At 32.4% G+C, this 26,071-nt stretch overlaps 2 protein-coding genes across 2 annotated transcripts in view; one reads left to right on the top strand and one right to left on the bottom strand.

The window, feature by feature from the left end:
* Nucleotides 1-26,071, top strand: part of LOC134687903 (E3 ubiquitin-protein ligase rnf213-alpha-like) — a 120,604-nt gene that overhangs the window by 70,916 nt on the left and 23,617 nt on the right. Inside the window, exons 61-67 of the mRNA XM_063548361.1 lie at nucleotides 15,650-16,034; nucleotides 16,535-16,679; nucleotides 17,291-17,625; nucleotides 18,058-18,224; nucleotides 18,831-19,052; nucleotides 19,796-20,007; nucleotides 20,469-20,571. Coding sequence (XP_063404431.1) covers nucleotides 15,650-16,034; nucleotides 16,535-16,679; nucleotides 17,291-17,625; nucleotides 18,058-18,224; nucleotides 18,831-19,052; nucleotides 19,796-20,007; nucleotides 20,469-20,571 — 1,569 coding nt within the window. The remainder of the gene's footprint in view (nucleotides 1-15,649; nucleotides 16,035-16,534; nucleotides 16,680-17,290; nucleotides 17,626-18,057; nucleotides 18,225-18,830; nucleotides 19,053-19,795; nucleotides 20,008-20,468; nucleotides 20,572-26,071) is intronic.
* LOC134686399 (uncharacterized) lies at nucleotides 554-2,248 on the bottom strand. Its single transcript, XM_063546071.1, has one exon. The coding sequence runs from the start codon at nucleotides 2,246-2,248 to the stop codon at nucleotides 554-556; it is 1,695 nt and encodes a 564-aa protein (XP_063402141.1).

Raw genomic sequence — 26,071 nt, 5'->3', positions numbered from 1 at the left:
TCAATGCAATGCAATGCAAGTGCTGTTCCTTTGCTTTGTATTTGATTTTATTGTGACGGGACACAGAATATTACATGCGCTATTATGGCAACAAGAAGGGGATATAGGATTCTCACTAAACGTTAAGCAGGACCTGTGATTAAACCTCCCCAGGAATTCCAATTTTAGTAGACTTTAAGGCAAAAGGAAAAGCATGAATTTATATGTTCTACAAATACATTTTTATAGGCTAGTATGCAGACCTTGATAAAACTAGGAAATGTAGTGTCCCAGATATTTTGTTTTCTGGATAGAATGAAAATATCTACCCATGCATGTATCTGATTTATATTTATACTATAAATAATAAATGAGTATGTTTCAAACAATCATCTTGTTTTTGTGCCTTCTCATCCCTTTCTGTTAAACAATCCTTTGAGACGATTTTATATACAAATTAAGAAGAAAATTTTCTTTTAAACTTTAATAACATAAATTTTACATGATTTAAACTGATTTAAAGAGTCTACAACTTTGAATCAGTTTGAGCAGTTTTTCACACTTTTTTTTCAGTTTAACATCCAGTAAATCTCAAAACTGATATAACTGCCTTTCCTTTATTCTCATCCTGTTTTATACGGCTTAAAAGTATGTGTCCTTTGTTATTGATAGCTATAGCATAGGGACTTTCTATTTCAAATGAACCTTTGTCTTTATACAGGAGAACTTGTCCATTCTCATTTAGAACATGTAAAGCATTGTTCCTTTCATCGCAGACAATAAAGTTATTCTGAGAAGTTGTTACTAATCCACGGGGGGAGAAGGTATTTTGTAATTCGCCTGCTGTGTTTCCAGTGTAACACCATTTAAGCTGATTGCTCTTATCTATAGCCACTATTTGTCCTTCATTTATTGAAATTTGGTCCACAATGATAATGTCATCATTGTTGTTGTTAGTAGTTAATCTGTAAACTAATGTACATAGACTTTCCCGATTTTCATTAGCTAGTTCAAGTTGTCTCTCTTTTCTACCATTTGGAGTAAGAACAAATATTTTCTGGATGGTTTCTTTTCTAGGGTTGTCTTCTTTAAAGCCCACTAAAACATTTCCATTCTTTTGGACATGAACGGCAGTTGCATGAATAGGTGTTCTTAGCAAACCAGTTTTATAGTTGTAAAAATCTTTAATGGTTCCTGATTTGTTTAAAGTTTTAATGCAATGATCTTTGACGACTGCTAGAAGTAAGTCTCCAGAATTTGTCATAGCTATGTCATTCACAGCGATGGGCTTTTTTTCAAGCATGTTTATCCCTTTCTCTAAATCCATTTTATATTTTCTTAGAAGATTGTTATTAAAATTTGTCCATATTGTATCATCTTCATTTACGGAAATACAATCAATACTTTCAGTATTTGTATCAAAAGAACCCAAGACACTAAAGTCTATAACATCTGACAGCTTTACCTTCTCCAAGGCGCTAACAATATTTTCTATTTGAATTTCATCAAAAATTTCCTTTCTAAACTTTTTTCCTTCTAATGGTAGCTGAAGATATGAATGATCTATATTGGATTGGAAAACTTTTGTGTCATTTTCTAGCTCGCAGATGGTGTCTATGTCATTGCAGGTTTGCTTCATGTCAATCAACTGAACTCTGGAATTTATCGCAACAATGTTCCTTTCAGTTTTTTGTTTTAATTGTTTTATTTCCCCACGAGTATCTTCCCATTGATTTTCCAGTTCTTGTAAGAGGTGGTCTGTTTGCTGTGTTATTTTGTCTTTCAATTCTTTGTCATTGTCAATGATTCTTTGCTTTTCCTCCTCAATCATATCCTGGTGATGTTTTAACATTTCGTCAAGCCTCTCTTGTTCTCTGGAGAAAAACGGAAGAAAATAAGACTTAAATTTGTCTGAATATTTTCTCAATTTATTTGATCTTCGCATGTAGATTATTTCATTTTCCTCTAAGACATGGCCTTGATGTTCATGTGTCGATAAACAGGTTGAACAAACAGGCTTATTACAGTCCAAGCAAAAATTGGAAATGTCCCGTTCTTTATGAGAATCACATTGTTTTATTTTAAGAATTGGTTTTGCCTCCTCATTTTTCTCAAAATTGACCACTGAGTGTTTCAGGCCAAGTTCTGCATGCCTATTTCCACATCTAAAACACAGTAAAATGTTGCATGCTTCACATTTCCAAGAGACTTCTGTGGTGTCACCACACTTATGACATTTTCTTTCAACCTCCAACATTTTATGACTCATGTTGCAATCTTTTCATGCTCTAGATTGATTTGGAAAATGTGGAGCTTTATCATGCAGCTTTATATCAGAGACCACATGACTTGATATTGTCGATCAATATATAATCAGACAATATTTACTTTATTTTTTAGATTACATGCACTTGTGATAACTAAAGTCATAATCTATCAAAGATGCATTTTGATATTTAAAATCGTACATAAGTATATTTTGATATTGAACTTTAAAATGTACATATTTATTCATACATGTGATGGACTGTGAACCTCAGATACAGAGATTGTGAAATTTTGTTTAGGAGTTTAGACTGCAGATTATGAAGTGTTTTTGTCAAAAATGTTTTGTCCTATTTGAAACTGGCTCATGTAAAAATTAAACTTTCTTTGTATTTTTCTTCAATCTTTCATTTAAATGTTATATATCAATGTTTTACACTAGCCTTGAGCTTGTAGACTGTCTATTTGAATTCTATTTGTTTTGAAAGATTATTACATGTATTGAGAAGATTCTTATATTGTTTTTTTTTTATTGTTGATTATTGACTATACTTGATGATTATAAAGTTCTATGATTTAACCTTTTCTTTGGGAGAAAAAAATAGTCTATTTATTTTTGAGTTGATTGTAGTCTTTTTTGCTTGCTCATTGCTGAGGGTCACCCTGTGACCCTGAAACTGCTTTCATCTTAGTCATATTGTTCCAGATGAAATCATACATAGTCACTTTTTAGCCCACCTGGCCCGAAGGTCCAAGTGAGCTTTTCTCATCACTTTGCGTCCGGCGTCTATCGTCGTTGTACGGCATCCTCTGTTAACTTTTTCAAAAATCTTCTCCTCTGAAACTACTCGGCCAAATTTAACCATACTTGGCCACAATCATGATTGGGGTATCTAGTTTAAAAAATGTGTGTGGTGACCCAGCCAACTAACCAAGATGGCCGCCCTGTCTAAAAATCAAACATAGGGGTAAAATGTAGATTTTGGCTTATAACTCTGAAACCAAAGCATTTAGAGCAAATCTTTCAAGGAGTTTGTAATCAGGTCAATATCTATCTGCCCTGCAATTTGCAGATGAATTGGACAACTGGTTGTTGGGTAGCTGCTCCCCAATTGGTAATTTTTAAGGAAATTTTGCCGTTTTTGGTTATTATCTTGAATACTATTATAGATAGAGATAAACTGTAAACAGAAATAATGTTGGTTTTGTTGGTCAATTGACCCCTTAAGGAGTTATTGTCTTTTATAGTCAATTTTCAACAGTTTTCATTAATTTGGTAAATTTTGGTAAGTTTTTACAAAATGTTTTCCTCTGTAACTAAAGGTCCAAGATCATTTCAGATAGAGCAATCATGTTTGGTAAAGTAAGATCTACAAACACATTAGCATCACCAAAACACAATTTTGTCATGAATCCATCAGTGTCCATTGTTTAATATGCACATAGACCAAGGTGAGTGACATAGACTCTTAAGAACCTCTAGTTTTTTTCATTCCAGGAGCATTTACATTGGTTTTCCAGTTTAGCAAATTTCAAGAGTTTTTAATGTATTACATGATAATATAATGTATTATAACCATTTCAAAAGTACCTCAAGCACACTGGAAAGGATTATTTAGAACATTCAATGACATTTAAGAAGAACATGGAGATCAGAAATACTTCTTTGATATATACTTTTATATATGACATTTTCTTTCAGTCTCCAATACTTTAAAAAATAAAAAATGTAGTTCCCCGGTTGGAGGAGTTCCCTGCTGCATTGAAGACCTGTTGGTGACCTTCTGCTGTCGTCTGTTCTATGGTCAGGTTGTTGTCTCTTTGACACATTCCCCATTTCCATTCTCAATTTTATCAATGTCAAATTTTATAAATCAGTTTATAAAATACAAATCATGGTAACAAACAAAGATTAAGATAATCACATGACCTTCTTATACAGTGAATTCCATTGCGTAAAATAAGAAAGACCTAATATGATACAACATAATTCAAGTTGATTTTTGGACTTTAACAGGCATATCAGATTCACCTGCCTGATACGCTCACCTTTTTGGCTCAAGGTTATCTTAAGATGATACATCATTACACAAGATAGTCTATGTAAACTGCACTTTATAGTAGGAAGTGTACTGATTGATACTTGAACATACTGGTTGAACATAAATTATTATACCCCATGTAAAGAAGTTGCAGAAAGTACAATGTTTTTTACCCTTTTGTCTGTCAGTCAGTTCGTCAGTCCGTCAGTCCTCTTCTTGTCTTTGCAACTCCTCTGAAACCACACAACAGATTTTTTTAAATCCTTTTAGTAAATAGGAAGTAAAATAACAAAAAATAATGAACTCCAAGGAAAATTCAAAACGGACATACTATGTAGAAGTTCATATCAACAAATTATGATTAAATTTGTTTTCTAGGATTTACCCCTTTGAACTTATTTGCTTCAATATACTTCTGCAACAGTTTGTCATCACAGCTCCTCTGAAACCACACACCAGAATTTCATGAAACTTTGAAGATTATATTGACATACCATGTAGCTGTGCATATCGACAGGAAATTATGATTCAAGTTTTTTCTAGGAGTTATGCCCCTTTGAACTTAATTGCCTCATGTACTACTGCAACAGTTTGTCATAGCAACTTCTATAAAACCTCACAATAGAATTTGATGTAGATGTGCATTTCAACAGGGAATTATGATTCAATTATTTTTTCTCAAGAGTTATTTTTTTATTTTTTCAATGACAATATGGAAGGGTAGAGTATGTGAGCATACTCACTAAGGTTCTTTTACATATTATCAGTATGGGTTATACCTTTAAACTAGCTTTCCATAACTTTGAGTACTCGTATTTTGGTGTTTGATTTCTTATGTGTTATTTTTGCTGTATACCTTTCATTTATAAGCCAATTGCTACTGATTTTTGTTTTGTTTGTTCTTATGTTTTACTGTCACACCACTGTTCCAGGTTAGGAGAAGGGTTGAGAGCTCACAAAATTTCTGACCAGTATAACAGTTTGATTCAATAAAACAAATTGCAATCTGTTGAGAATTTTAAATAAATTGCAAAAGATGGAAAGCAACACTTAAAGTAAAGTCACAGTAGCTCTTTAAGCTTTTATTCAGACTTTGACAAAACCACAAAATCATATCCACCCCAAGAGAAAATAAATCTGGAATTCCACTGGAATCCCAGCTGGAATTTTGATGGGATTCCAAGTGGGATCCCACCTAATTCCACCGGGATAAAATTTCGGGAATCCCGCCAAAAGTCCGGGATTTCCGATGTAAATCCCAGTTGAAATATACTGGGATCCCACTGGGATATTGTGGGAACTCAATTGGGATCCCACTGGGATAAAATTTCGGGATTCCCGCTAAATAAGCGGGATCCCGATGTAATGTACTGGGATAAAATTTCGGGATTCCCGTTAAAGAAGCGGGATCCCGATGTTAATCCCAGTGAAAATATACTGGGATTCCCGGAAAAAAAAGCGGGATCCCAAAAATAAATACCAGCAGGATATACATGCACCAATTCAAATTGCACTGCCACTGGGATTCCTGGGTTATTTATGCAAAAGGATACATGTCATGTTTTCCTTTCTGTTAATTAATTTGCTGTCTGTACGTCCAACTAAAGTTGCTGAGTAAATTATGGTAACTGGAATATCTGCATGCAATCTGTTTCGTTGGCAGCTCCATTTAAAAAGATCAGTATATCCCCTAAAAGTATGAAAAAAATCCACAAAGAATCATTTGTTCAATACGTTTTGAAGCAACAAATTCAATAGAAATATTATTGCATTTTAATGTTTATAGAATACAGTAGATTGGATTAGCTAGTCCAAATAATAATGAAGTCTCGGAAGGTTATTTTGATCTTTTTGCAAATTAATTACCTTCCCCCTTTTTTTATCCCCTGACGATAAATAACTAGCGACTTATTATTTTCACCAAATAAACATAAACACAACTGAATTAAATTTTGACATACCTACTATTTATGCCTGTTATGTGACAAGTTAACAAGTTTATTCATTGTGTATATGTTAAAAATAAATACGTCTGAGTCGGAATATATTTTCAGTTTATGCTTTCAGACTTTCTGATGTTGATTTGCTCAGATAAAAATCATACAAATCATAGTTCCTCAATTAATTATATTTATAATCATTATATGCACATATACACATGTTAAATTAAATTATTAATGCACTTATCTGAAAACATCATCTTCGTCCTGTCCATAATTCAGCGTAAACAAATTTTGATGACGTTTTTACCAGTACACAAACGTCGACGTGACAATCTCGCCCCAAATTATATCGGCCAAGTTGATCTGTCTCCGTAACGGTATTATTAATAAATTAAGGTTATCGCATAAAAGTATTAATTACTGGCCAGTTTTTACTAAATATAAGAAAGGAATACTTTAGTAATCGGCACCTGGTGCATGCGGATAAGATAGTGGCCCCATTATTTAGGACAGTATTTTCTTGGGTCGAACTGTTCAGTACAATTGAAAACAAAGCACGTGGTCATCATTTTTTAACTTTTAAATAAGTTGAGAAACCAACGTTTAACTTTTACGTCGTCAGTCATTATCTTATCATTGATACCGGACGACAACTAATAGAAACGCACTTATGAGAACTTGGGGAACATTAGAAACGCCGAAGCTTGTCTGGCAAAACACCCGTTGACATTTCCTCGTACGACTTGGTCATTTTTATCGCGAAAATCTCGGCATTTTTCTGACTTATAAATATCTGTCAAACTGGATATTAAGTGACACTTAAATGTGATTGGCTTCACCTGACAGCTTTGGTGTCATACACACATAAATTAATTATGGTTCATACAATTTCCCGTTTTAACTAGACTGGGATCCCAGCATCAGAAAATTTTCCCGATTGGGATCCCGACTTTAAACAGTTCCTATTGGGATCCCAGTGTCTGATATTTATCCCGTTTCATCTAGACTGGAATCCCGGCTTCAGACATTTATCCCGAATGGGATCCCAGTTTCAGATATTTATCCCGATTGGGATCCCGCCTCCAGATGCTTATCCTGGCTTATCCCGACAATTTCACCGGGATTGCATTGGGATCCCGATCGATCCCGTTTTCGTTTTCTCTTGGGACCTAAATACAAAAAAATCTGGACTAAAATTGTGGAAAAGGGTGAACCACCAAGATAAAATAAAAGGTGCAGTAAAGTGCACAAATCATTATATGAATAATAAATAATATTGAATTCATGGTACATTTATTTGCAATGTTGAACTTGTCATTTTCCTATAAAACATCAATGAAATCAGATTTTACCGTTTTACTTTGTAAAGTTTGTTTTTAACAATATTTATCATCTTGCAATATAGTTGAATATGATTATTTTAACTATCTAGAGTGGATATAAATATGGTTATCAATAGAGAAGGGTGGTTTAATCTATATTTATCTATTCCAACACAAATCATAAGTATCATGTTGTTACTGGTAGATTTCTTGTCTTGATTGGTTTAATAATTTTAAATTTGTTGAAGGCTGCACAGCGAACTATGGTTGTTACTTGTTAATTTCAATAAAAAGTTATAAATGGCCACCTTTATGTAACAAATTAAAGTTTCTTTCTATGTCAAGCATTCTTGATCTCAGATACTTCAAGCATTCGATATTTAAAGTATATGAAATGTTTGTACAGTGTACATACATGTCCATCTGTTAGGTTCTATCAGACCCTGACCTCAATTTCAATACATGGTTCTTTAGTCAGTGTTGAGTTTTTGTGTATATGTCTGTTTTTTTAGATACTTTAAGCAATAGTTCAAAAATATATATATATAAATGTATATAATGATTCTAAAGTGTACTTGTCTGTTTGGCAGGGATCATCTGACCATAACCACATTTTCATGGTTCATTGGTCGTTGTTAAGTTTTCATGGTAAGATTGGTGTTTCTCAGAAACAATAAGCAGTTGGCAAACTAAATTTGTTGCATTGAAGCTATATTGGGGTCTGGAGCTGAAATATCAGTTATTGCTTAGGAAGTCCTTTGTTAATAAATGTATCATTGTCAATTTGGTTATCTTTTCTGACATCAGACTTTTTAAAGCTGAGTTTTACTGCATATTGCTGTGTGTTTGTTTATTCTACATTGGCTAGAGTCATAGGAGAAGGGTTGAGTTATACAAAACAGTGTTTAACCATTCCGCATGTTTGCCCATCCATAGTCACAAGCCTATTGTCTTTGTTAGTATTGTATGCTTTTTTTTATTTAAGATCATTTATATGTTTCGGAATTTTCACTGAATATTTTTGTTTAGGAGCCAGCTGGAACCCGCCTCGGGATTCAGGATTATCTGGCTCTGCTGATGACCCATTAATGGCTGTTTTCTGCTCTATGGTTGGGTTGCTGTCTCTATGACACATTTTCTATTTCCATTCTCAATTTTAAATTTATCGTAAAGACTTTCAAGATCTTTCAACATAAAACTAATCGTAATAAGTAAATTTGACATTTCAGGATGTACACTCTTGTTTGAAACAGGCCTAGGTAAGTGGAGGGTTTCTTATCGTCGAGTTGCAAGTTGCGAGTTAAGAAAGTCGAGTTGCGAGTTATAAAAGTCGAGTTGCGAGTTAAGAAAGTCGAGTTGCGAGTTAAGAAAGTCGAGTTGCGAGTTAAAAAAGTCGAGTTGCGAGTTACAAAAGTCGAGTTGCGAGTTAGGAAAGTCGAGTTGCGAGTTACGAAAGTCGAGTTGCGAGTTACAAAAGTCGAGTTGCGAGTTACAAAAGTCGAGTTTCGAGTTACGAAAGTCGAGTTGCGAGTTACAAAAGTCGAGTTGCGAGTTACAAAAGTCGAGTTGCGAGTTACGAAAGTCGAGTTGCGAGTTACAAAAGTCGAGTTGCGAGTTACAAAAGTCGAGTTGCGAGTTACGAAAGTCGAGTTGCGAGTTACAAAAGTCGAGTTGCGAGTTACAAAAGTCGAGTTGCGAGTTAGGAAAGTCGAGTTGCGAGTTACAAAAGTCGAGTTGCAAGTTACAAAAGTCGAGTTGCGAGTTGCGAGTTACAAAAATATTGTTTACACCGAATTTTCAGGTTTGATTCACATTTGATAAACAAAACATGCATGTACCCGAACTTAGTTATTCCCGTGATTGTGGGATTTGAAACAGTTATATGTGATACTTATTTATAAGAGTCTAATATATGTTAAGTTCAGGAAGCATTTCAAAAAATGTATCCTTAATGGACGAGATCGATCTTATTTAATCCAATGCGTTAACACTACAACATAAAAAGAACCGATCTGACCATAAATTACCTTTGTAAACAAATAATCCTAAAAATAGAATAGTAAAGGAAATTCTGCATCTCGCGCGAACTATAACACATTGCAAAATCATTGAGAAAATAGTTTGCTCATTGGAATTTCGTATGGATTATTAATCATTATTTTGGATCTTACATCACAAGTCATTAAACAAAGATATGCGTGTAGACTATCGCTAAATAACGAACGGCCAATGCGTTTGAAGATGAGGATTTGCAGCAAACAAATAGAACTTATTGATTTAGAAGATAATAAAAAAAAAGCCGAATCTATGTTTACTTTTCGTATTCCATCCATCATTTTTAAACACGCCGAACATGCGCAGATTTATTTTCATATCTGAATATAACATTCACCTGAAAAAAGCGATCGATCTAAGCATTTACACTTGAAAAAAGATCGATTCAAATAAGATTGATCTTTTTAAAACTACATCGATATCTGGAAGTAGACTTTATAAGACCGATTGAAGATCGATCTTTTCCGTTTTCATTATTCCATCCATCGTTTTGAAAAACGTGTGTTTTTGCAGCCAAACATAGGTAGTAATTTCCATGCAATCGTGAGAGATATGTACGATAAAAGTGAATTATGTGCTAAAATAGACAATGTGCTTATACTTCTAATTTTTATTCCAAAATTGGAGTAAACTAAGGGGATATTTTGAATCCCAGCCTTTTCAAGATTTGTATTAATGAATTTTACCGGAAGCATTTAATGAAACCCCAGGTGCTGTTGATATAAATGACCGCAGAATTGAATGCCTCATATATGCAGAGGATCTTGTTATTTTTTGTCTAGTTCCAAGGCAAGTCTTTCAAAAACGACTTGATAGTTTATCCTGTACTATAAAATGGTGTTTGGAGGTCAATCTATCTAAAACCAAAGTTAATATGTTTAACAAAGTTTGAAACCTGGAAAACGTTTAAAAGAATATTTGTATTGCGAAAAAGATATAATAGAATGTGTTTACAATTATAAGTATCTAGGTTTAAAATGTATATTGACTTTTTAAGCATGGAAAGGGAGAGTTATACAAAAAATCACTATAAGCAATATTCAAATTGCGAACTTCATCATCTAACAATCCAAGTAATTTTACTCTATAACATATATATATAAATATATTTGGTGTTTTTACTGTCTTCTGATTGGTTAAAATTATTAGTTTTATTTTCAATGTTGTCAATTTTGATGGTGACACGCCCACTCTGACGTTGTGTATTCATACGCCAACATGTGTGTGCGTTGTTATTGTTAATATAAATAATATAAAAAGTTTTTTGAGCTTTATTTTGGATAGAAATTTATTTATAATGAATGGCAATAATTTATTTTGATTTTATTGAACCATAAAACTAATTTTTGACTCTTCACATTGAATAATCCGCGAAATTAGTTTTATGGTCCAAAAAATTCAAAATAGATAATAGCCATTCATTAAATATGACCATACAATAAAACCTATTTTAATGAATGGCAGTGAAATTACAGGAATGTTCAAAACTATCTCTGCAGCATCCCAAGTCAAACTGAACTGCTATTATTAGCTGTTTTTTAGCTGTTATTTACCAGTTTTTCATATTTTTAGCAGTCCTTTAGCTGTTCTAAGCATTCAATCTAATAGTTGTTTGAAAAACTGCCACATTTCACCATTTCTTAGCATTCGTCTTAGCATTCGGCTTAGCATTCGTCTTAGCATTCATCTCAGCATTCCTCTTAGCAGTCGGGACAACAGTTATGACAGCAGTTCGATAGCAGTTGACCTATTAATCTTTGTTATAAAAATGCTTGGATCTGGCTATGTTTTCAGCTTGAAGTTAAACATTTATTTGAAGATAATTTGATCATTTTCAAATGTGCATTTTGGCTCCATGTTGTGTGGAAATACTTGCTAGTATGTAAAAGTGTATTTTTGTCAATATAAGCTTAATTTTGGATGAATTGAATACTTTTACACACCTGCAGTACAGTAAGTTGAAAGTTATAGTTAATGCTTGTGTATATTCTCACTTCTGACATAACTTTGTAGGGGGAAACAGAAATCATACAGAAAGCACAAAAAAGGGGGATTGTTGTTTATTTAAATAGAATATCTGATGTTGACAGGATTGTAATAGAATGTTGCATATATATATACTTACAGCTCAAGATGTTATTTGAAAAAAATAGATATGAATATTATTTTCAACTTTTATTTTGTTAAAAAAACAATCTTATCATATTCAAGAGTTGAAAAAAGGGGGAGGTAAACCAGTAGACTGTGAATAGCTGATTGGTTAAAATTGTCCAAACAATCCATTTAATGAAATTAATTTATAATATATAATTTTACTTAAGTTTGTATCAGAAAAAAAGGAATTTAATATATATTACATCTATCAAGAATTTATTTGTTTAAAATTCCAAAAGAGAAAGAGGAAATAACTGTTGTCTTTTGGTCCACATTTAATTGAATAAAAACAGTACATTTGGCATGTTTGGTAATAAAATAATGATAAATGAAATAACTTCTAATTTGAAAATCACTTAGTCAAGGTAGTAATTAGCCTCTTAGCAGTAATATCTCTTCAATAAGTTGCTTTTTTAAAAGTCTTTATAATCAAAGTGCTTTTCTAATTGTTCCTATATCAATACAGCCACTAACAATTAATAAGGGGTCTAAGACCAGCTAAAGTAAGTGCTTCTCACATTTTTGTTTACTTTCCCTTAAAATTAAGTCTGTTATTAGATTGGATAGTTACTGCTCTAATTACAAATATAAGTTTAAGTACAACTTTTTGAAATTACACAAAGACTAACAGTAAAATATTAGAATTTTAATAATTTTTGCTTTAGTATCTTTATACTGTATATTGATTACCGGTATTCATGTGTCACCTTTTTGTATTGCAACTTTTGGCAGATCTGATAGCATTCCATAGCAGTTTATAAAACCATATTAGGATGTATAACTTAGCAGTTGCAATGAATATTCATTATTGACAGCTGTTATTATAGCAGTTCTCATGAATATTCATTATTTAATAGCTGTTATTATAGCAGTTCTCATGAATATTCAGATCTCATTTAAATTTTTCGTTAAAAATAACTGCCAAAGAACTGTGAAGGCTAAATAAACTGCTAAGAAACAGCTACGAAATGCTATTGGAATGCCTTTATGCAAATTAATCATTGCCTTATATTTGGTAACTGTGAATGCTAATAAACTGCCAAATAACTGCTGTCAAGTGGGAACTGTGAATGCTAATAAACTGCTAAATAACTGCAGTTCACTTTGACTTGGGATGCCAGAAAGAAAGTGAATATTTATTACAGCACCTTTACATATGAACGATTTTTTAGATGAATCCAATTTAAAATATATGAAATATATATATTTTAGGTTAAACAAATAGTAACTTTATAGCTGTGCTAGGAGAGCTTGATATATTCCCTTTATATTTTTCAGTTGTATTATCAATTATGAAATATCGGTTTAGAATTAAAAAAAAAAACAATATGATAGATGGTTTACTATGTATACCTTAATGTGTAACAAAAACATGTTCACTAATAAAATTGAATGCTTTAATTCATCCATACACATACATTATTTTTTTCAAAAAGCTGAAATATTCATAATTTGGAAGTAAAGCTTGACTTTGTTATCAAGTCAGTTAAGCAAAAACTTTGTTATAGTTTGGTAAAATTTTGGAACACATAAAGAATAGATACAAAGAGAAGTAAATTAGATTTTTATTTCAAATTAAAAACTTGTTTTTCTGAAGAAATGTATCTACATGAATCTTTAAACAATTTTTTGATGAAGTGTCGTCATATGTAAAATCAGAATCAGTGCCCACGATCTCAAAATAGAAAGAGACAAGATATAAAACTTTGTACATGTATATAGCAAGAGACCATTTTAAAGGATTTGTAAGAAATGTAGTTGAAGATGAACAACATTTCATTACAAGTTGTCCGGCATGTACAAAGATGATCTGTAGGGAGATGTGTTTCAGGGAGATATTGTTCATTATTTTTGCTAATTTTTGCATATCTCTCAAATGAGACAAAATTTGTTTTGTTATGTATATTTGAGAATGTGTCTACATAAATATTTAGGGAACTACATTTGTATATTATTACAAGTCTAGATGTTAAACGAAATGTAAATGAATATATGTTACTTAACAATGATAATTGTAATGGTTTTATACTTCAGGTCCTGTCTTGAATTAAATGTATGTGACTTATTTAGAATAATATTTCGTTTCAACGTATAAAATATGGCAGTGGCTGTTTTGTCGACTCCCTTCGGGGCTAGTTTACCAGCTCCAGCAGAATAGCGATTTATATAGAGTTTTGCTATTTTGCCGGTTTTAATTAAGTTAAAAATAACTTATAATTGACAATATCAAACATGTGAACACTATATAACTCAAGTTTAAACCTAAGTGACTCAGTTTAATAAGTTACCCAATACTTTAAAAAAATACTTATGAAATCACCATGTAGCAATAATCATTTTATACTTTCCAATTAAATCTTACCTGTAAAATGGCGCAAATGTAGTTTTTACAATAGTATCTTTGACAGCTACATTTATAAAATAAAGAATAAAAGCAGGGAATGAGTCAAAGAGTCAGCAACCAAATCAAAATATACAATTTAACCAAAGGTCATTGGGTCTACAACACAGCGAAAAATCACACACCTAGAGGGAGCCCTGCGCAGGCCCCGAAACACAATATTAGATAGATCAAGAATATAGACGCCATTATATGCTGCTAAATATAAAGATGAACCAAAATTAAAACATATACAAGAGCAACAAAGGCTAAAGGTTCCTGACATAGGTCAGACACAAAAATGCGGCGGGTTTAAACTGGTTTTATTCACGCCCATCATTTCCCCCTCATCTCTAGCCAATGTATAAGACACATATAATTTTAACATCCTCAATTTTGAGTGTCACTTACAAACAATAAATTTTGCGGTCCCTAACGAATCGGTATTGCCCGGCTCTGCAGCTGCCCCAAAAAGCCCAATTTAACGAAATCTGCAGAAGGTGTGTTTTACATATATGTACTATAGTTTAGTTGCTATCTCCCTTTACGTTTAATACGACGGTGCTATGTATGAAATTTAAAAATAATTAAACTGCAAGCCATCTAGCTGCTGTATTTTAAAAGGCTATCTACTTCTTCAGAAAATACTATACGTAGTTATTATCTAGTCCATTTTATTTTTACAAGAGACTCAGATAAAGTCCAAACCACAAAAATAATCAACAACACTATGTACAATTCTATGAGCAATCATCATTCCAAAATGTTATACAGTTACACCAAAAAAATAAAATATTTAAGTTTCCACATTTTGACGCAATTCGACTTTTGTAACTCGCAACTCGACTTTTTAACTCGCAACTCGACTTTTGTAACTCGCAACTCGACTTCCGTAACTCGCAACTCGACTTCCGTAACTCGCAACTCGACTTCCGTAACTCGCAACTCGACTTTTGTAACTCGCAACTCGACTTTTGTAACTCGCAACTCGACTTTTGTAACTCGCAACTCGACTTTTGTAACTCGCAACTCGACTGTCGTAACTCGCAACTCGAATTTCGTAACTCGCAACTCGACTTTCATAACTCGCAACTCGACTTTCATAACTCGCAACTCGACTTTCTTAACTCGCAACTCGACTTTTGTAACTCGCAACTCGACTTTTGTAACTCGCAACTCGACTTTTGTAACTCGCAACTCGACTTTTGTAACTCGCAACTCGACTTTTGTAACTCGCAACTCGACTTTCGTAACTCGCAACTCGACTTTCGTAACTCGCAACTCGACTTTCGTAACTCGCAACTCGACTTTCGTAACTCGCAACTCGACTTTCGTAACTCGCAACTCGACTTTCGTAACTCGCAACTCGACTTTCGTAACTCGCAACTCGACTTTCGTAACTCGCAACTCGATACTCGACAACAAGTGAATCTCAGGTAAGTGTGCCAAACATTATCTAGTGATCACCTTATCAATACTTTATTTTAATAATTTTTATGTATTTTATAGTGTGGATTATGGCACTCTGTCCACATAGATGACCTTCACCCTGCACCAGAAGAAATTCCGTCAGTTTCAGAAATGCATGGTAAATCTGTAAGTGCATTGTTAGCCACCACTAAAGAACGACCTTCAGAGGTCAAAATGGATGTTATGGAAGGTGACCAGATGGAAAGAATGGAAACAAATGAAGAGGAAGTTGACCTAATGGACATAGAATTACAAGAAAAAACACCGGATATAATTTTTACTCCAAAAAGACAGTTTCATGTTGATTATCTGATAATGAAATGTGTACAGCCTGCCCTTGGTAATGTTAAAGATCCACCTACAGATAGTTCCAGGGCTATAGAAAGACTTAAGATTATTTTGAACAGTTTACAGAATGACTCAGGTGTGTATACAAATTATATTATGTACAATAAGTCACTTAGCTATGGTTTTACTAGGTTAGGTTAGGATATAGTGTAGCGTCAGTTGTGTAGTTGAGTTTATGATGAAAAATAGCTTAGATTTGATTTATTTGTACATGGGTAATATGACAATTTGAGAAGAAAAAAATGTATGATTACACTAATGCATCAATTGACAGATGTTATTTTAGAATTGTGGGGTGATAAGACAAAACATTTTTAATAACATAGATCAAAGAATATCCAAGATCTACCATAAACACCATTTTATTTTTAAATTACTACCCCCTCTCACACTCCTTCCCCCCAAAAAAAAGAAAAAAGAAAAGAAAAAAAAGAAAAAGAATTTAGATATGAAAATAAGATGTGGTATCATTGCCAAAGAGACAACACTCCACAGAAACCAAATGACATAGAAGTTAATGAATAACAACTATAGGTTACTGTACAAATTACCACATTCTGTATTTCTTATACCTAGGTGATATGACAATTCTATCAGGGATTGCAAAGCATCTGACCAGCATACTGAAAGAGAAAGAACAGGGTCCTACTACAATGATGACCAACTGGCTATCAGCAGAGGCGTCAAAACCAGAGAATATCAACAGGGCTGGTACTTTTAGGTACATAATAATATATAAGGGTTTTGAAAAAAATTAAAGTGTCGAACAAACTTTTTATGCGAATGATCAATTCTGATGTGGTCATAGTTGCCACTCTCATCCAATAAATAATGATGTCAAGAAATGACATATGCATGAAATGGAAAAATGTGTATAAAAAGCTATGCAAAGCTTATTTCAGAAATTCATTCAATCAATCTCTATCATTTCAAAAATGTACAAAAATTTGAATATGTGTAAAAAATGGATTTTCTGTTACAAATGCACTTTTATAAACTAAGGCATGTATGACATATATAAATTGTCAAAAAACATTTATTATGCAAGAAAAACCTTTAAACTTTGTATGTCAGACTCCTGTGTTTGAGAACTGAAAGTTGCAAAATGTTAGGCTACCTAAATATGGCTAAAATCAGGCAATCTATATCTTGAGTAGAAAAAAACTTAGTGTTTCAAATAATTCGACCTTTTTTAAAACAAACTGATGCATTTTGTAAATATGGAAATAATGATGTGATGAAATTGGAGATTTGATCATATTTACTAAATTAAATTGACCTTGAATATTATTTCAAAAATTGTAAAACTAACAAGTCTTTTTTGCCCTCCAGGCGATTTGCAGTTCAGTGTTTGGAGTCTAAAGTAATACCACTACTAGCTGGGATCATAGCTTTTATAGACACAAATAGAAATCTGGACATACTGACATTTAATGAACAATGGAAAACTGACTTGTGGTTGCAAATCTTCAATGATCCAGAATTAACTCAACTTAGATACACCGGGATAGTCTCCCCTTCTCGTCAGCAAGAATTACAGGAAGTTATAGTAAAGACAACATCACTGGAAGGGAAAGTTTTCTCTGCTGTCATGCCATTTTCATGGTTGATATTTCAGCAAATTGATGAAGTTTTGAGAAATACTATGAATACAAAAGAAGTTGGAGGTAATTTATATACATTATATTAAAATATCGAAGTATATTATTTTGTATTGAGAAAAATCTGTGAAATTTGATTTTAAGATAATAAATTAACGTTTAAATGGCTTGATTGCTTTAGTCAAAAGTTTGCAACTTCAAATTTAAAGTATTACATAACAACTTTTCTGCAAAACATGCAAATTTGCCAGTTCTACCAACTTTTATTGAATAGTAAAGATCAAAGAGAAAAAAAACAACAATAGATCTAAGGAAAATGTCTACAAATCAGCATGAAAATGCAGCCCTGATTTGCATCCATGACAAATTACAATTAAGCATTAGAAATTGTGTGAATATGTTACTGATTATGTTTAAAAAACTTGAGTGATCTATTTTGTTTAGTATGTTTGTTTTCAATTTGTCATTAATTAATGCAAGAATTTTCTTTTTACACAGATAGCTGGTTTGATGTTGTAATGAAAGCAACAGAAATATTCCAGGAACTACCTCTTGGAAGGCTTCTTTTCAGTATAGAAGGAACTTATATTCATCAAGTTCTAAAATCCTACATCCTGGACTTTGTTCACATGGTTCATACTGTCCAATCAGAAGAGGAATGCAATGTAATTATATAATTATCTAAGATATTTTAAAATACTTCATTAATTTCATGATTTACATTAAAATTTCCATGTCAGGTTATAACAACTATGTACAAGTCATCTTCATTTGCTATTGTACATTGTAAACTTTTGTACCTTCAAAAATACAGAAACTACTTTTGTGACTTTAAAAATCCAGAAACTTACAATCTAACACAAATATTTTAGTACTTGATTTGATGGCTTTCAATCATAGCTTGGACTGCAGTGTATAGATGATTTACTTTTATTACTAGCCATCTATAGCACATGTATATTCCTTAAGATTGTAATAAAGTGATTTTAAAAAAATACATGTATATTGTTTCCATTGATTGATACAAACTAATTAGACACTTTCTTCCTGTGTGTAAATAGTTTAAAAAAGATAAATAATATAATGAGTCAAGGTATGCTTTGCAAGGCAACATATACAACTTCTTGCTTTCATCTGCTTGATGTTCTAATTTGATGAATCAGCAATTTGGCAAAACAAACTGAACTACTATTTTATGCTATGCAGTAAGCTTTATACATCTGTCTTTTGTTACTGGTAGTTTTATGGCAATTTATTACTTTATGTTTCAGCTTGTCTGTGAGACAGTGAGAATTGGATGTAAAATTCTAATTGAAGGAGAATTTGGACGATTATTGCCGTCTTTGTTGGGATGTCACATGACCCATATTTTACATGATGTTAGATTCAAGAACTTTTCGCATATTGTCCATGTATGGGCTGGTGTTAGTTGGAGAACAGTAGAGTTCCAGCAGAAAGAATCAAATTTTCACCTGGTTACTGATGAGGAAATAGTAAGTTTTTTTATCCTAGAATAAATAATCACATGACTTATGTGTTTCATAAGTTTCCATAATTCAAAGTGGAAGACAAAAAGTTTGAGGCTTTTAAATTCTGTTGAAATTATATGCAATAATTGTTTATTGCACATGGCTTATTATGACAACATTTCAGCAATTTATAGGAAAACAAATGAAAAGTTTGATTAAATATGTGATTCATGGACTTGATAGGGGATTAATAAAGGAATCAAAAGAGCAAAACATTTTTTTTTAGGTCAATGTGCTTGTTTTCAAGACATATTCTCTCTTGGCTTAATTTTATAGCTTTATTAAGTTTAAGTTCTCAAAATCTATAAAAAAATAATTTTAAATTTTATAAGATTTTTACAGATTGCTTATCATTATACATGTAAAAGATTTATACATAGAAAATTGGGGTCAATGGGCAATTTTTTTTAAGGCATTCAAATGGGTAAAACAAGAGGATTCAGAAGTCTGACAAAAATCCCAAAACATGACAAGCAAACTTCCTTATGTAAGATAACATATTAGCCTAGGAAGTTATAACAAATATTGATTAGTTGACGCAAAATACCATTGATTTTAAGAGTTATGTCCCTTATCCTATTGACCTACTTTTGCATTTTCTGATTTAAAAAGGTATATTTCAAAGAATTAAATTGATTGGGGTCTCAGTGATATTTTGAGGCCTTATCTAAATACATATTAATTTTGATGTAACATTAATTTTACAGACACTGGATATTCTGGCACTCCATATGTTGATTGATCACCTTGAGCCAAGCAAGGAATCATTAAACAAACCAGAAACCAGAACAAAATGGTTACGACAAGTCTGTGATTATAGACCAATCATAGAAAGGATCTTTGGACATTTTAATCAAGACACAGATAGAAGAGAATTTCACTATGGTAAAAAGTGTCAGAGAGGAATTGAACAAGCAAGGTATGTATGATTGCCATGTTTTGATGATATGGTAATTTAGAAATATCTAAACATGAACATTATTAGTAAAAGAGAGGCAGAAGATACCCAAGGGACAATCAGATTCAAAATTAAACTAACAATGCTGTAACAAACAGCTGCATTCCAAATTGGGTGGTGTCACTTTCACTGTTATTGAGTTATGCCCCTTCATTGACGAAAATTGCTAAATCTGTTATTTCTATTCTCTAACTTTGTTAGCCTCAGCCAAATGTTGTGAAACTTGTACACAAAGCTTATAACTTCAAAAAGGTTTAACTATGTGAATCCTGCATCTGACTATGTGGAAGTTGGCTCATGCATATTTACAAGCTTTTACATCCGTGGCTCTATTTATTATGTTATTATATGGATTTAAATCAGAATTTGTGTGAAAACAGGAGAGAATAATAATAATATATTTACTTTTAATTTGTTTCAAGATTACAATGGACAAGAGTGGTTGTTGTCAAGTTATTTATAGAACATGTATGTACATCAGGAAAAGAAGAGCTGGATATTAGACGATGTATGCCATTATGGCAGGTCAGTATATTTGAAATATTTAATTCTTTGCATTTACTTGCATTAAACTTTTCATACAAATAAACAAACAGTTCTCAAACAGATTTTGAAGTTATGTCAGTTATGATTTTAGTGATTTATATTCAGAGACCTTAAAACCAAGCCGAAAAATTAATTTCAAATTTATCAAAAACAAAAAGTTTATCATAACTTTCATATACCGTCTTTTGGTATGTGTAGTGCGCATTTGTGTATAGTGCGCACCCCCTTTGTGGTCCAAGAAACGAGAGAAAAAAAGTTTATTGGTCATATAATACTCCTAGACATTTTCGGAAAAGTTACAGCTCCAAAATCGGCAAACAGGAAGTTTATCGGTAAACAGGAAGTTTTTTAAATGGACACCAATGTTGGAAAATTCTGTACGGAATACGTAATTAATATGAAATTGAAAGTATTCTTACAAATGAATAAGAATTCTATTAGATTGAGATAAATATTTTAATCCAAATTTAATAAATGGTTTGAGTATCAAGGACAAGTTTATATGTCCAAATTATTGTTCTGATTCAAACAATAAAATAATTACGAATCAGTCTAATAATTATAATTAATGTCATTAGTGCTGTAATAAATTGTTAAAATCTCATTGTTTTTATTTTTTTGTTTGATGATTCCAGCTGTTAATCCAGATTATCACACCTCAATCAACGGGTCTAATCGATGTCAAAACAAATCAGTGACAGGTTGACCTTGTTCCTAATTAAATTCGTTCAGGTTACAATTATGGGATTATCATGTTTTCAATCATAATTTGAGCCGCGTCGGATAGAAATCGACCTTATGCAAAAAAAATCTCAAATTGAGTTTTGTTCATATCAATTTTGCTGATAGTCATACAATTTGAATACAAAAAACCGTTTTACTCTAACTTTCTTTTTTAAAAAGTTTCGCCATTTCAAAGTTTTGACGGATAATTATATTTTAAAACATCAGATCTCACGTCGTGAAATTAACGTTATCGTGCATTGATTTTATTCTGTATTGGTCCTTTTCTCGCAATAAAGAGAGACATGAAATCATACATTGGTATACAATATTTAATTTAATTTATAAGATTGTTACAATGAAGCAATACATGATTCTCAAGTTTTCAATCCAACTTTAACCAGTATATGTAAAATGTTACTTCTCTGAAGCACGAGGACAAAATTCGTCACGGAAATTAAACTGAACAAAAGGACGGACTTCATTGTACAGATAACGCCTTCTCTCCTCTGTCAGCCCTGCTGGCTGAATAACTTCTGGAAGTGTCGTGAGCAACTCCGGTAGGTTTGCGCTTTCCTTTAGGAGGACCAATCTTTTCTCCGGTTCATCAAGAGTTTCTCTCGCAAATACGACTCCTACTTCGTCACTGGTAAATCTAAAGTGATGGAATTTTCCTATACCTCTGAGTGGTTTAAAATATTTAGTGAAGAAATTATCCCATCTGTACCGCTTTAAGCTGTTTTCGTCATCGTCATTTTCATTGAAAACTTCTGACCTATTGCATTTGGCAGAATTGTCAACAATTTTAACCAGTTGCGAAACAGTGTTTACGTCCGACTTTCTAATTTTTTTTTTCAAAATACCAAAACATGCGTCACATAAACATTTAGTGTGCCCAGCAATCATAAAATGCAAATTAATAGTTTTGTGTAAACCCTTTGCGCACCTCCACAACAGATAATGTAAAGTAGTTTTATTTTTGTTTTGTCCCACGGAATTATCAGCATGAAAATGACACGCTTTTTCACCGTAAGTATTACCATGCAGATAATGGTGGAGCATACTTAAAACAGCATTGGGTCCATGTGTCCGACTTCCATTTTCTCCGATTGTTTGTTGCTCATCAATCAAATAATTAGTTTGCATTGGAAAGTTTTCATCGCAAACTCCAAATATTTGAACCTTTCGAGGTGTTAAAAAGTAAAGAGCTCCAACTTGTTGAGACGAATGTGGCAAATTTACATATTGTGAAAAGTCAAAAGTGTAATGAACATTTTCAAAATTTTTTGAACATGGAGTGTTATACTTTCCTATTGGAGACTCAGCTAACTTTAATTCATCACGTGATCTTTGTGTACATAGTTTATAATATTCACGCTCCGTCCGCGCAGACTGTATATGGTCAATTAATTTTTGAGTTGTCACTAATTTCGCGTCTTCTGAAATAGATCCGGAAATATCCTCCCTCAACTGAAAACATGTTTTACACAGGTCCGTCTTTGGTTTCATAAATTGAATATGAGGGACACATGCATTCCAAACTTCTTTAAATACAGTTAGTTGAACATATTGTTGTTCTGAGTTAACGCATGAACTAACATATTTGGAGTGTACATATTTCATGCTCTCGCTACAAGGTAGTAGAATAGGAGGGGTATTGTCGGTTGCCCGAGGCGCAGCCGGGAGAGGGAGACCAAATTCATCAGCATACCGCTTGATAAATTTTATCGTATTTTCAATCACTTCAAATGAATGTCGGTGATTCGATTTTCTTCCACTAAGACCATGTGATCGAGGGGTTACGCCATTTGCATTTAAGTGCTGTTTTAAACTTTTAAATTCGCTCCTCCCAATGTTATAAATATTTCTCCATGTGAACTCGCATATCTCAACTCCTTGAAAAGAATATCGGTATCGTTTTCGTTCTCTCTTTCCTCCTCTGAAAACCGAGTCTGTTATTCCTAAGTTTTCTAATTTTGAAAGCAAATATATGTCACGCTCTGCTTTTGTAAATTCACAAACAGATAACGATACATCATAGGCCTGTTCCCTGAATGTGGACAGCTTTGTAAAACATTTTTTTGTACAATTACAGTCGTTAGCAAATAAAGCATTTATTCGAAGTCGGGAAGGATCCTCTAATTCATCATTTTGATTAAGAGAACATGTATTTTCCGATTGATCTTGAATGACGGAAGTGGAATAAAATTCCCGGGCCCTAGCTTGAATTGTGTCACATGTATTTTCAATATCAGATTCGTCATTTTCAATATCGGAATCGCTGTTATCAGACACATTCAGTTCATTATTGCTTGATGCCAAAACCTCTGGTATTGACCCTATATATTGTTCAAAATAGGCAACTGCTTCATTTTCTAGTTCTTCGCATCCTATGTTATTAAACCAGTCCATTTCAGAAATTTACTACAACATTAAAAAGGAATGATATTAAAGACACATTAAACCAAGAGAATTTTTCTATACGACTGGATGTCGCACTTTGCGCCATTATAGTTCACCAGTGATTTGTGACAGGTAGATTAAAATCTCAAATACTATAGATCTATGTAAATTATAGTAGTTCAAATTTCAAAATAAACGGGTTTTTTAGATGAAATTTGGTTTATTATTTATAAATCCGACATCACAGTTTACATCTTCCCAAATTGTCACCTTAATCACGCAGACGGACGGACCGACACAAAATGTTAAGACCCACGGATGCATAGATCAGGAATTGTATTGCCCGAATACTTATTTTAAAGTTGTCAGGATATGAAAACGAAGGGTTAAAAGGTTTTATTTTGAAAGTTATTAGTTTTCGAAATACATGTACACATGTATTATGCAAATGTTTCCCTCTTTCTTTCAATTTCTAAATAGAAATGTCATTGAACTAAATGACACGCAAACAATTTCTAAATTTTTGAATAGATAAGAACAGATAAATTGCAAGCAAATAGTACAAAATCCACCTAGAGCACGTCTTGGTCTTTGTTTAATATTGTATATTTGTGTTAATGTTTCTTAATGCAACGGTACAATGATATGAATTAATTTTGACTTTTTAATTGTGTTTTTGCGTGTGTCACGGTCATGACTGTGTGTAGCAAAGTTTTGCAATACAGCACACATTTCGTTTTAAACTACTAGAAATAGTTTTTTTCAGAATATTACTTTAGTTTAGTTCAGCTTAAGAATTGTATACAATTATTTTCTTTATAAGACAGGTGGTATATGCCACTGAACGAAATGAAAATAAATTTTACTAAAATAGATACATGTAGTACTTTCACTTTGTATAAAAAGTAAAAATAGATCGTGAACGTTAAAATAGTTCAATATATAGAACGTATTAGGAAATACATACCTTAGCAAAACAATGTATTCCTGTTAGCCAAAACTGATACTAAGGTTGAGAAATATGTTATTTAGAAAAGGACAGGATTCAGGAACATTTGTTTTTTATTAAAGCAGACGACACGCAACACGCAGGTGACGGTTCCCAGATAATTTGGAAATGTTCATGTCGGACCGGATAAAGCTGTTTCCGTGAAAGATTATAAGCAATTTTTACTAAACTTATCAGAAATAATATACTAATTTTGTCCTATATGTATGGAATACGTTAGCTAAAGGCCCGATTTATTCAGATTAACATTGTATGGTTTTCCCGTATGTTTTTTTTTTTAAATTTCATATAAAACCCCACTAAAAAAAAATTGTGAAGGCATATTATGTTGGATTTTCACAAATACGGAGTTAAAAGACGTAGAATCGTCTAAAGTATACTAGTTTAATTTGTCATAGTTTTGTCATCCATTACTTTTCTCATGTTATGAACATGTACTTAGTATAACAGTTTTTACAATTTAATTTCGTTAAAATACATAAGAAATTACTGAACAAAAACAATACTGGTTATACTACCAAAAATTGAAAACGTTTTACAACAAAAATCTATCCAAATAAACAAATATAACTGTGACAATTCTGCTTCTATTGGTACCTAGTACATTAAAATCCGACCAAAAATGTCTCCACAATAATTTTTTGAAAAAACGTAGTTTTGTAAGATAGCGACATGGTTTTTTTTATAACGTCAGAAACTACCTGTATGAAAACTTGTGAAACTTTATCGTAACGTTACTCGGTTTGACGTCGAATTGCATAAGGTCGATTTCTATCCGACGCGGCTCATTTCTTGAATGGTTTTAAACAGTTGTTTAAAAGTTGAAAAGTTACACACAAAGTAAAAACGTATTTTTCATAGAGTAAATCGTCACTTTACAATATTAAGTCACATGACTGACCCACATGACTTGTGATCACCTTATCAATACATTAGAAAAAATGGCGGTTTATCTTTTCAAAACGAGCGTGGTTTATTCAATTTTCATACACTTTTCTTCAACTCTCTATGATGAACACATACAAAAACAGTAAGTTATGACAACAAGGAACACAGAGGCTAATTTAATCGACAGCAAAAGCTTTATTGTGTCTTTATTAAGACTTGGCAAATTTTACGGATTGCAAAACAGATGGACAAATTTACACAATAAACGTAACAACAAAGATATAAAATGTATTTTATTTGAATAAAACATGACAAATCAAGAACAATACGATACATATTACAATTATAACATGTAAAACATAAACACAATGGAGGTTTTAGCAAAAATATTCCGTACTCTTCACTTCACTTGTAAATTTCTTTGTCGGAGTTTGGACCTGAAAAAAAAACCTAAGA

The sequence above is a fragment of the Mytilus trossulus genome, chromosome 10 (assembly GCF_036588685.1).
Source record: "Mytilus trossulus isolate FHL-02 chromosome 10, PNRI_Mtr1.1.1.hap1, whole genome shotgun sequence".
In the NCBI taxonomy this organism is placed as follows: domain Eukaryota; kingdom Metazoa; phylum Mollusca; class Bivalvia; order Mytilida; family Mytilidae; genus Mytilus; species Mytilus trossulus.
This window is presented reverse-complemented; position numbering and strand designations above follow the sequence as displayed.

Excerpts from the sequence above, each read along its gene's own strand:
- LOC134686399 (XM_063546071.1), bottom strand. The coding sequence starts at position 2,248 with ATGAGTCATAAAATGTTGGAGGTTGAAAGAAAATGTCATAAGTGTGGT.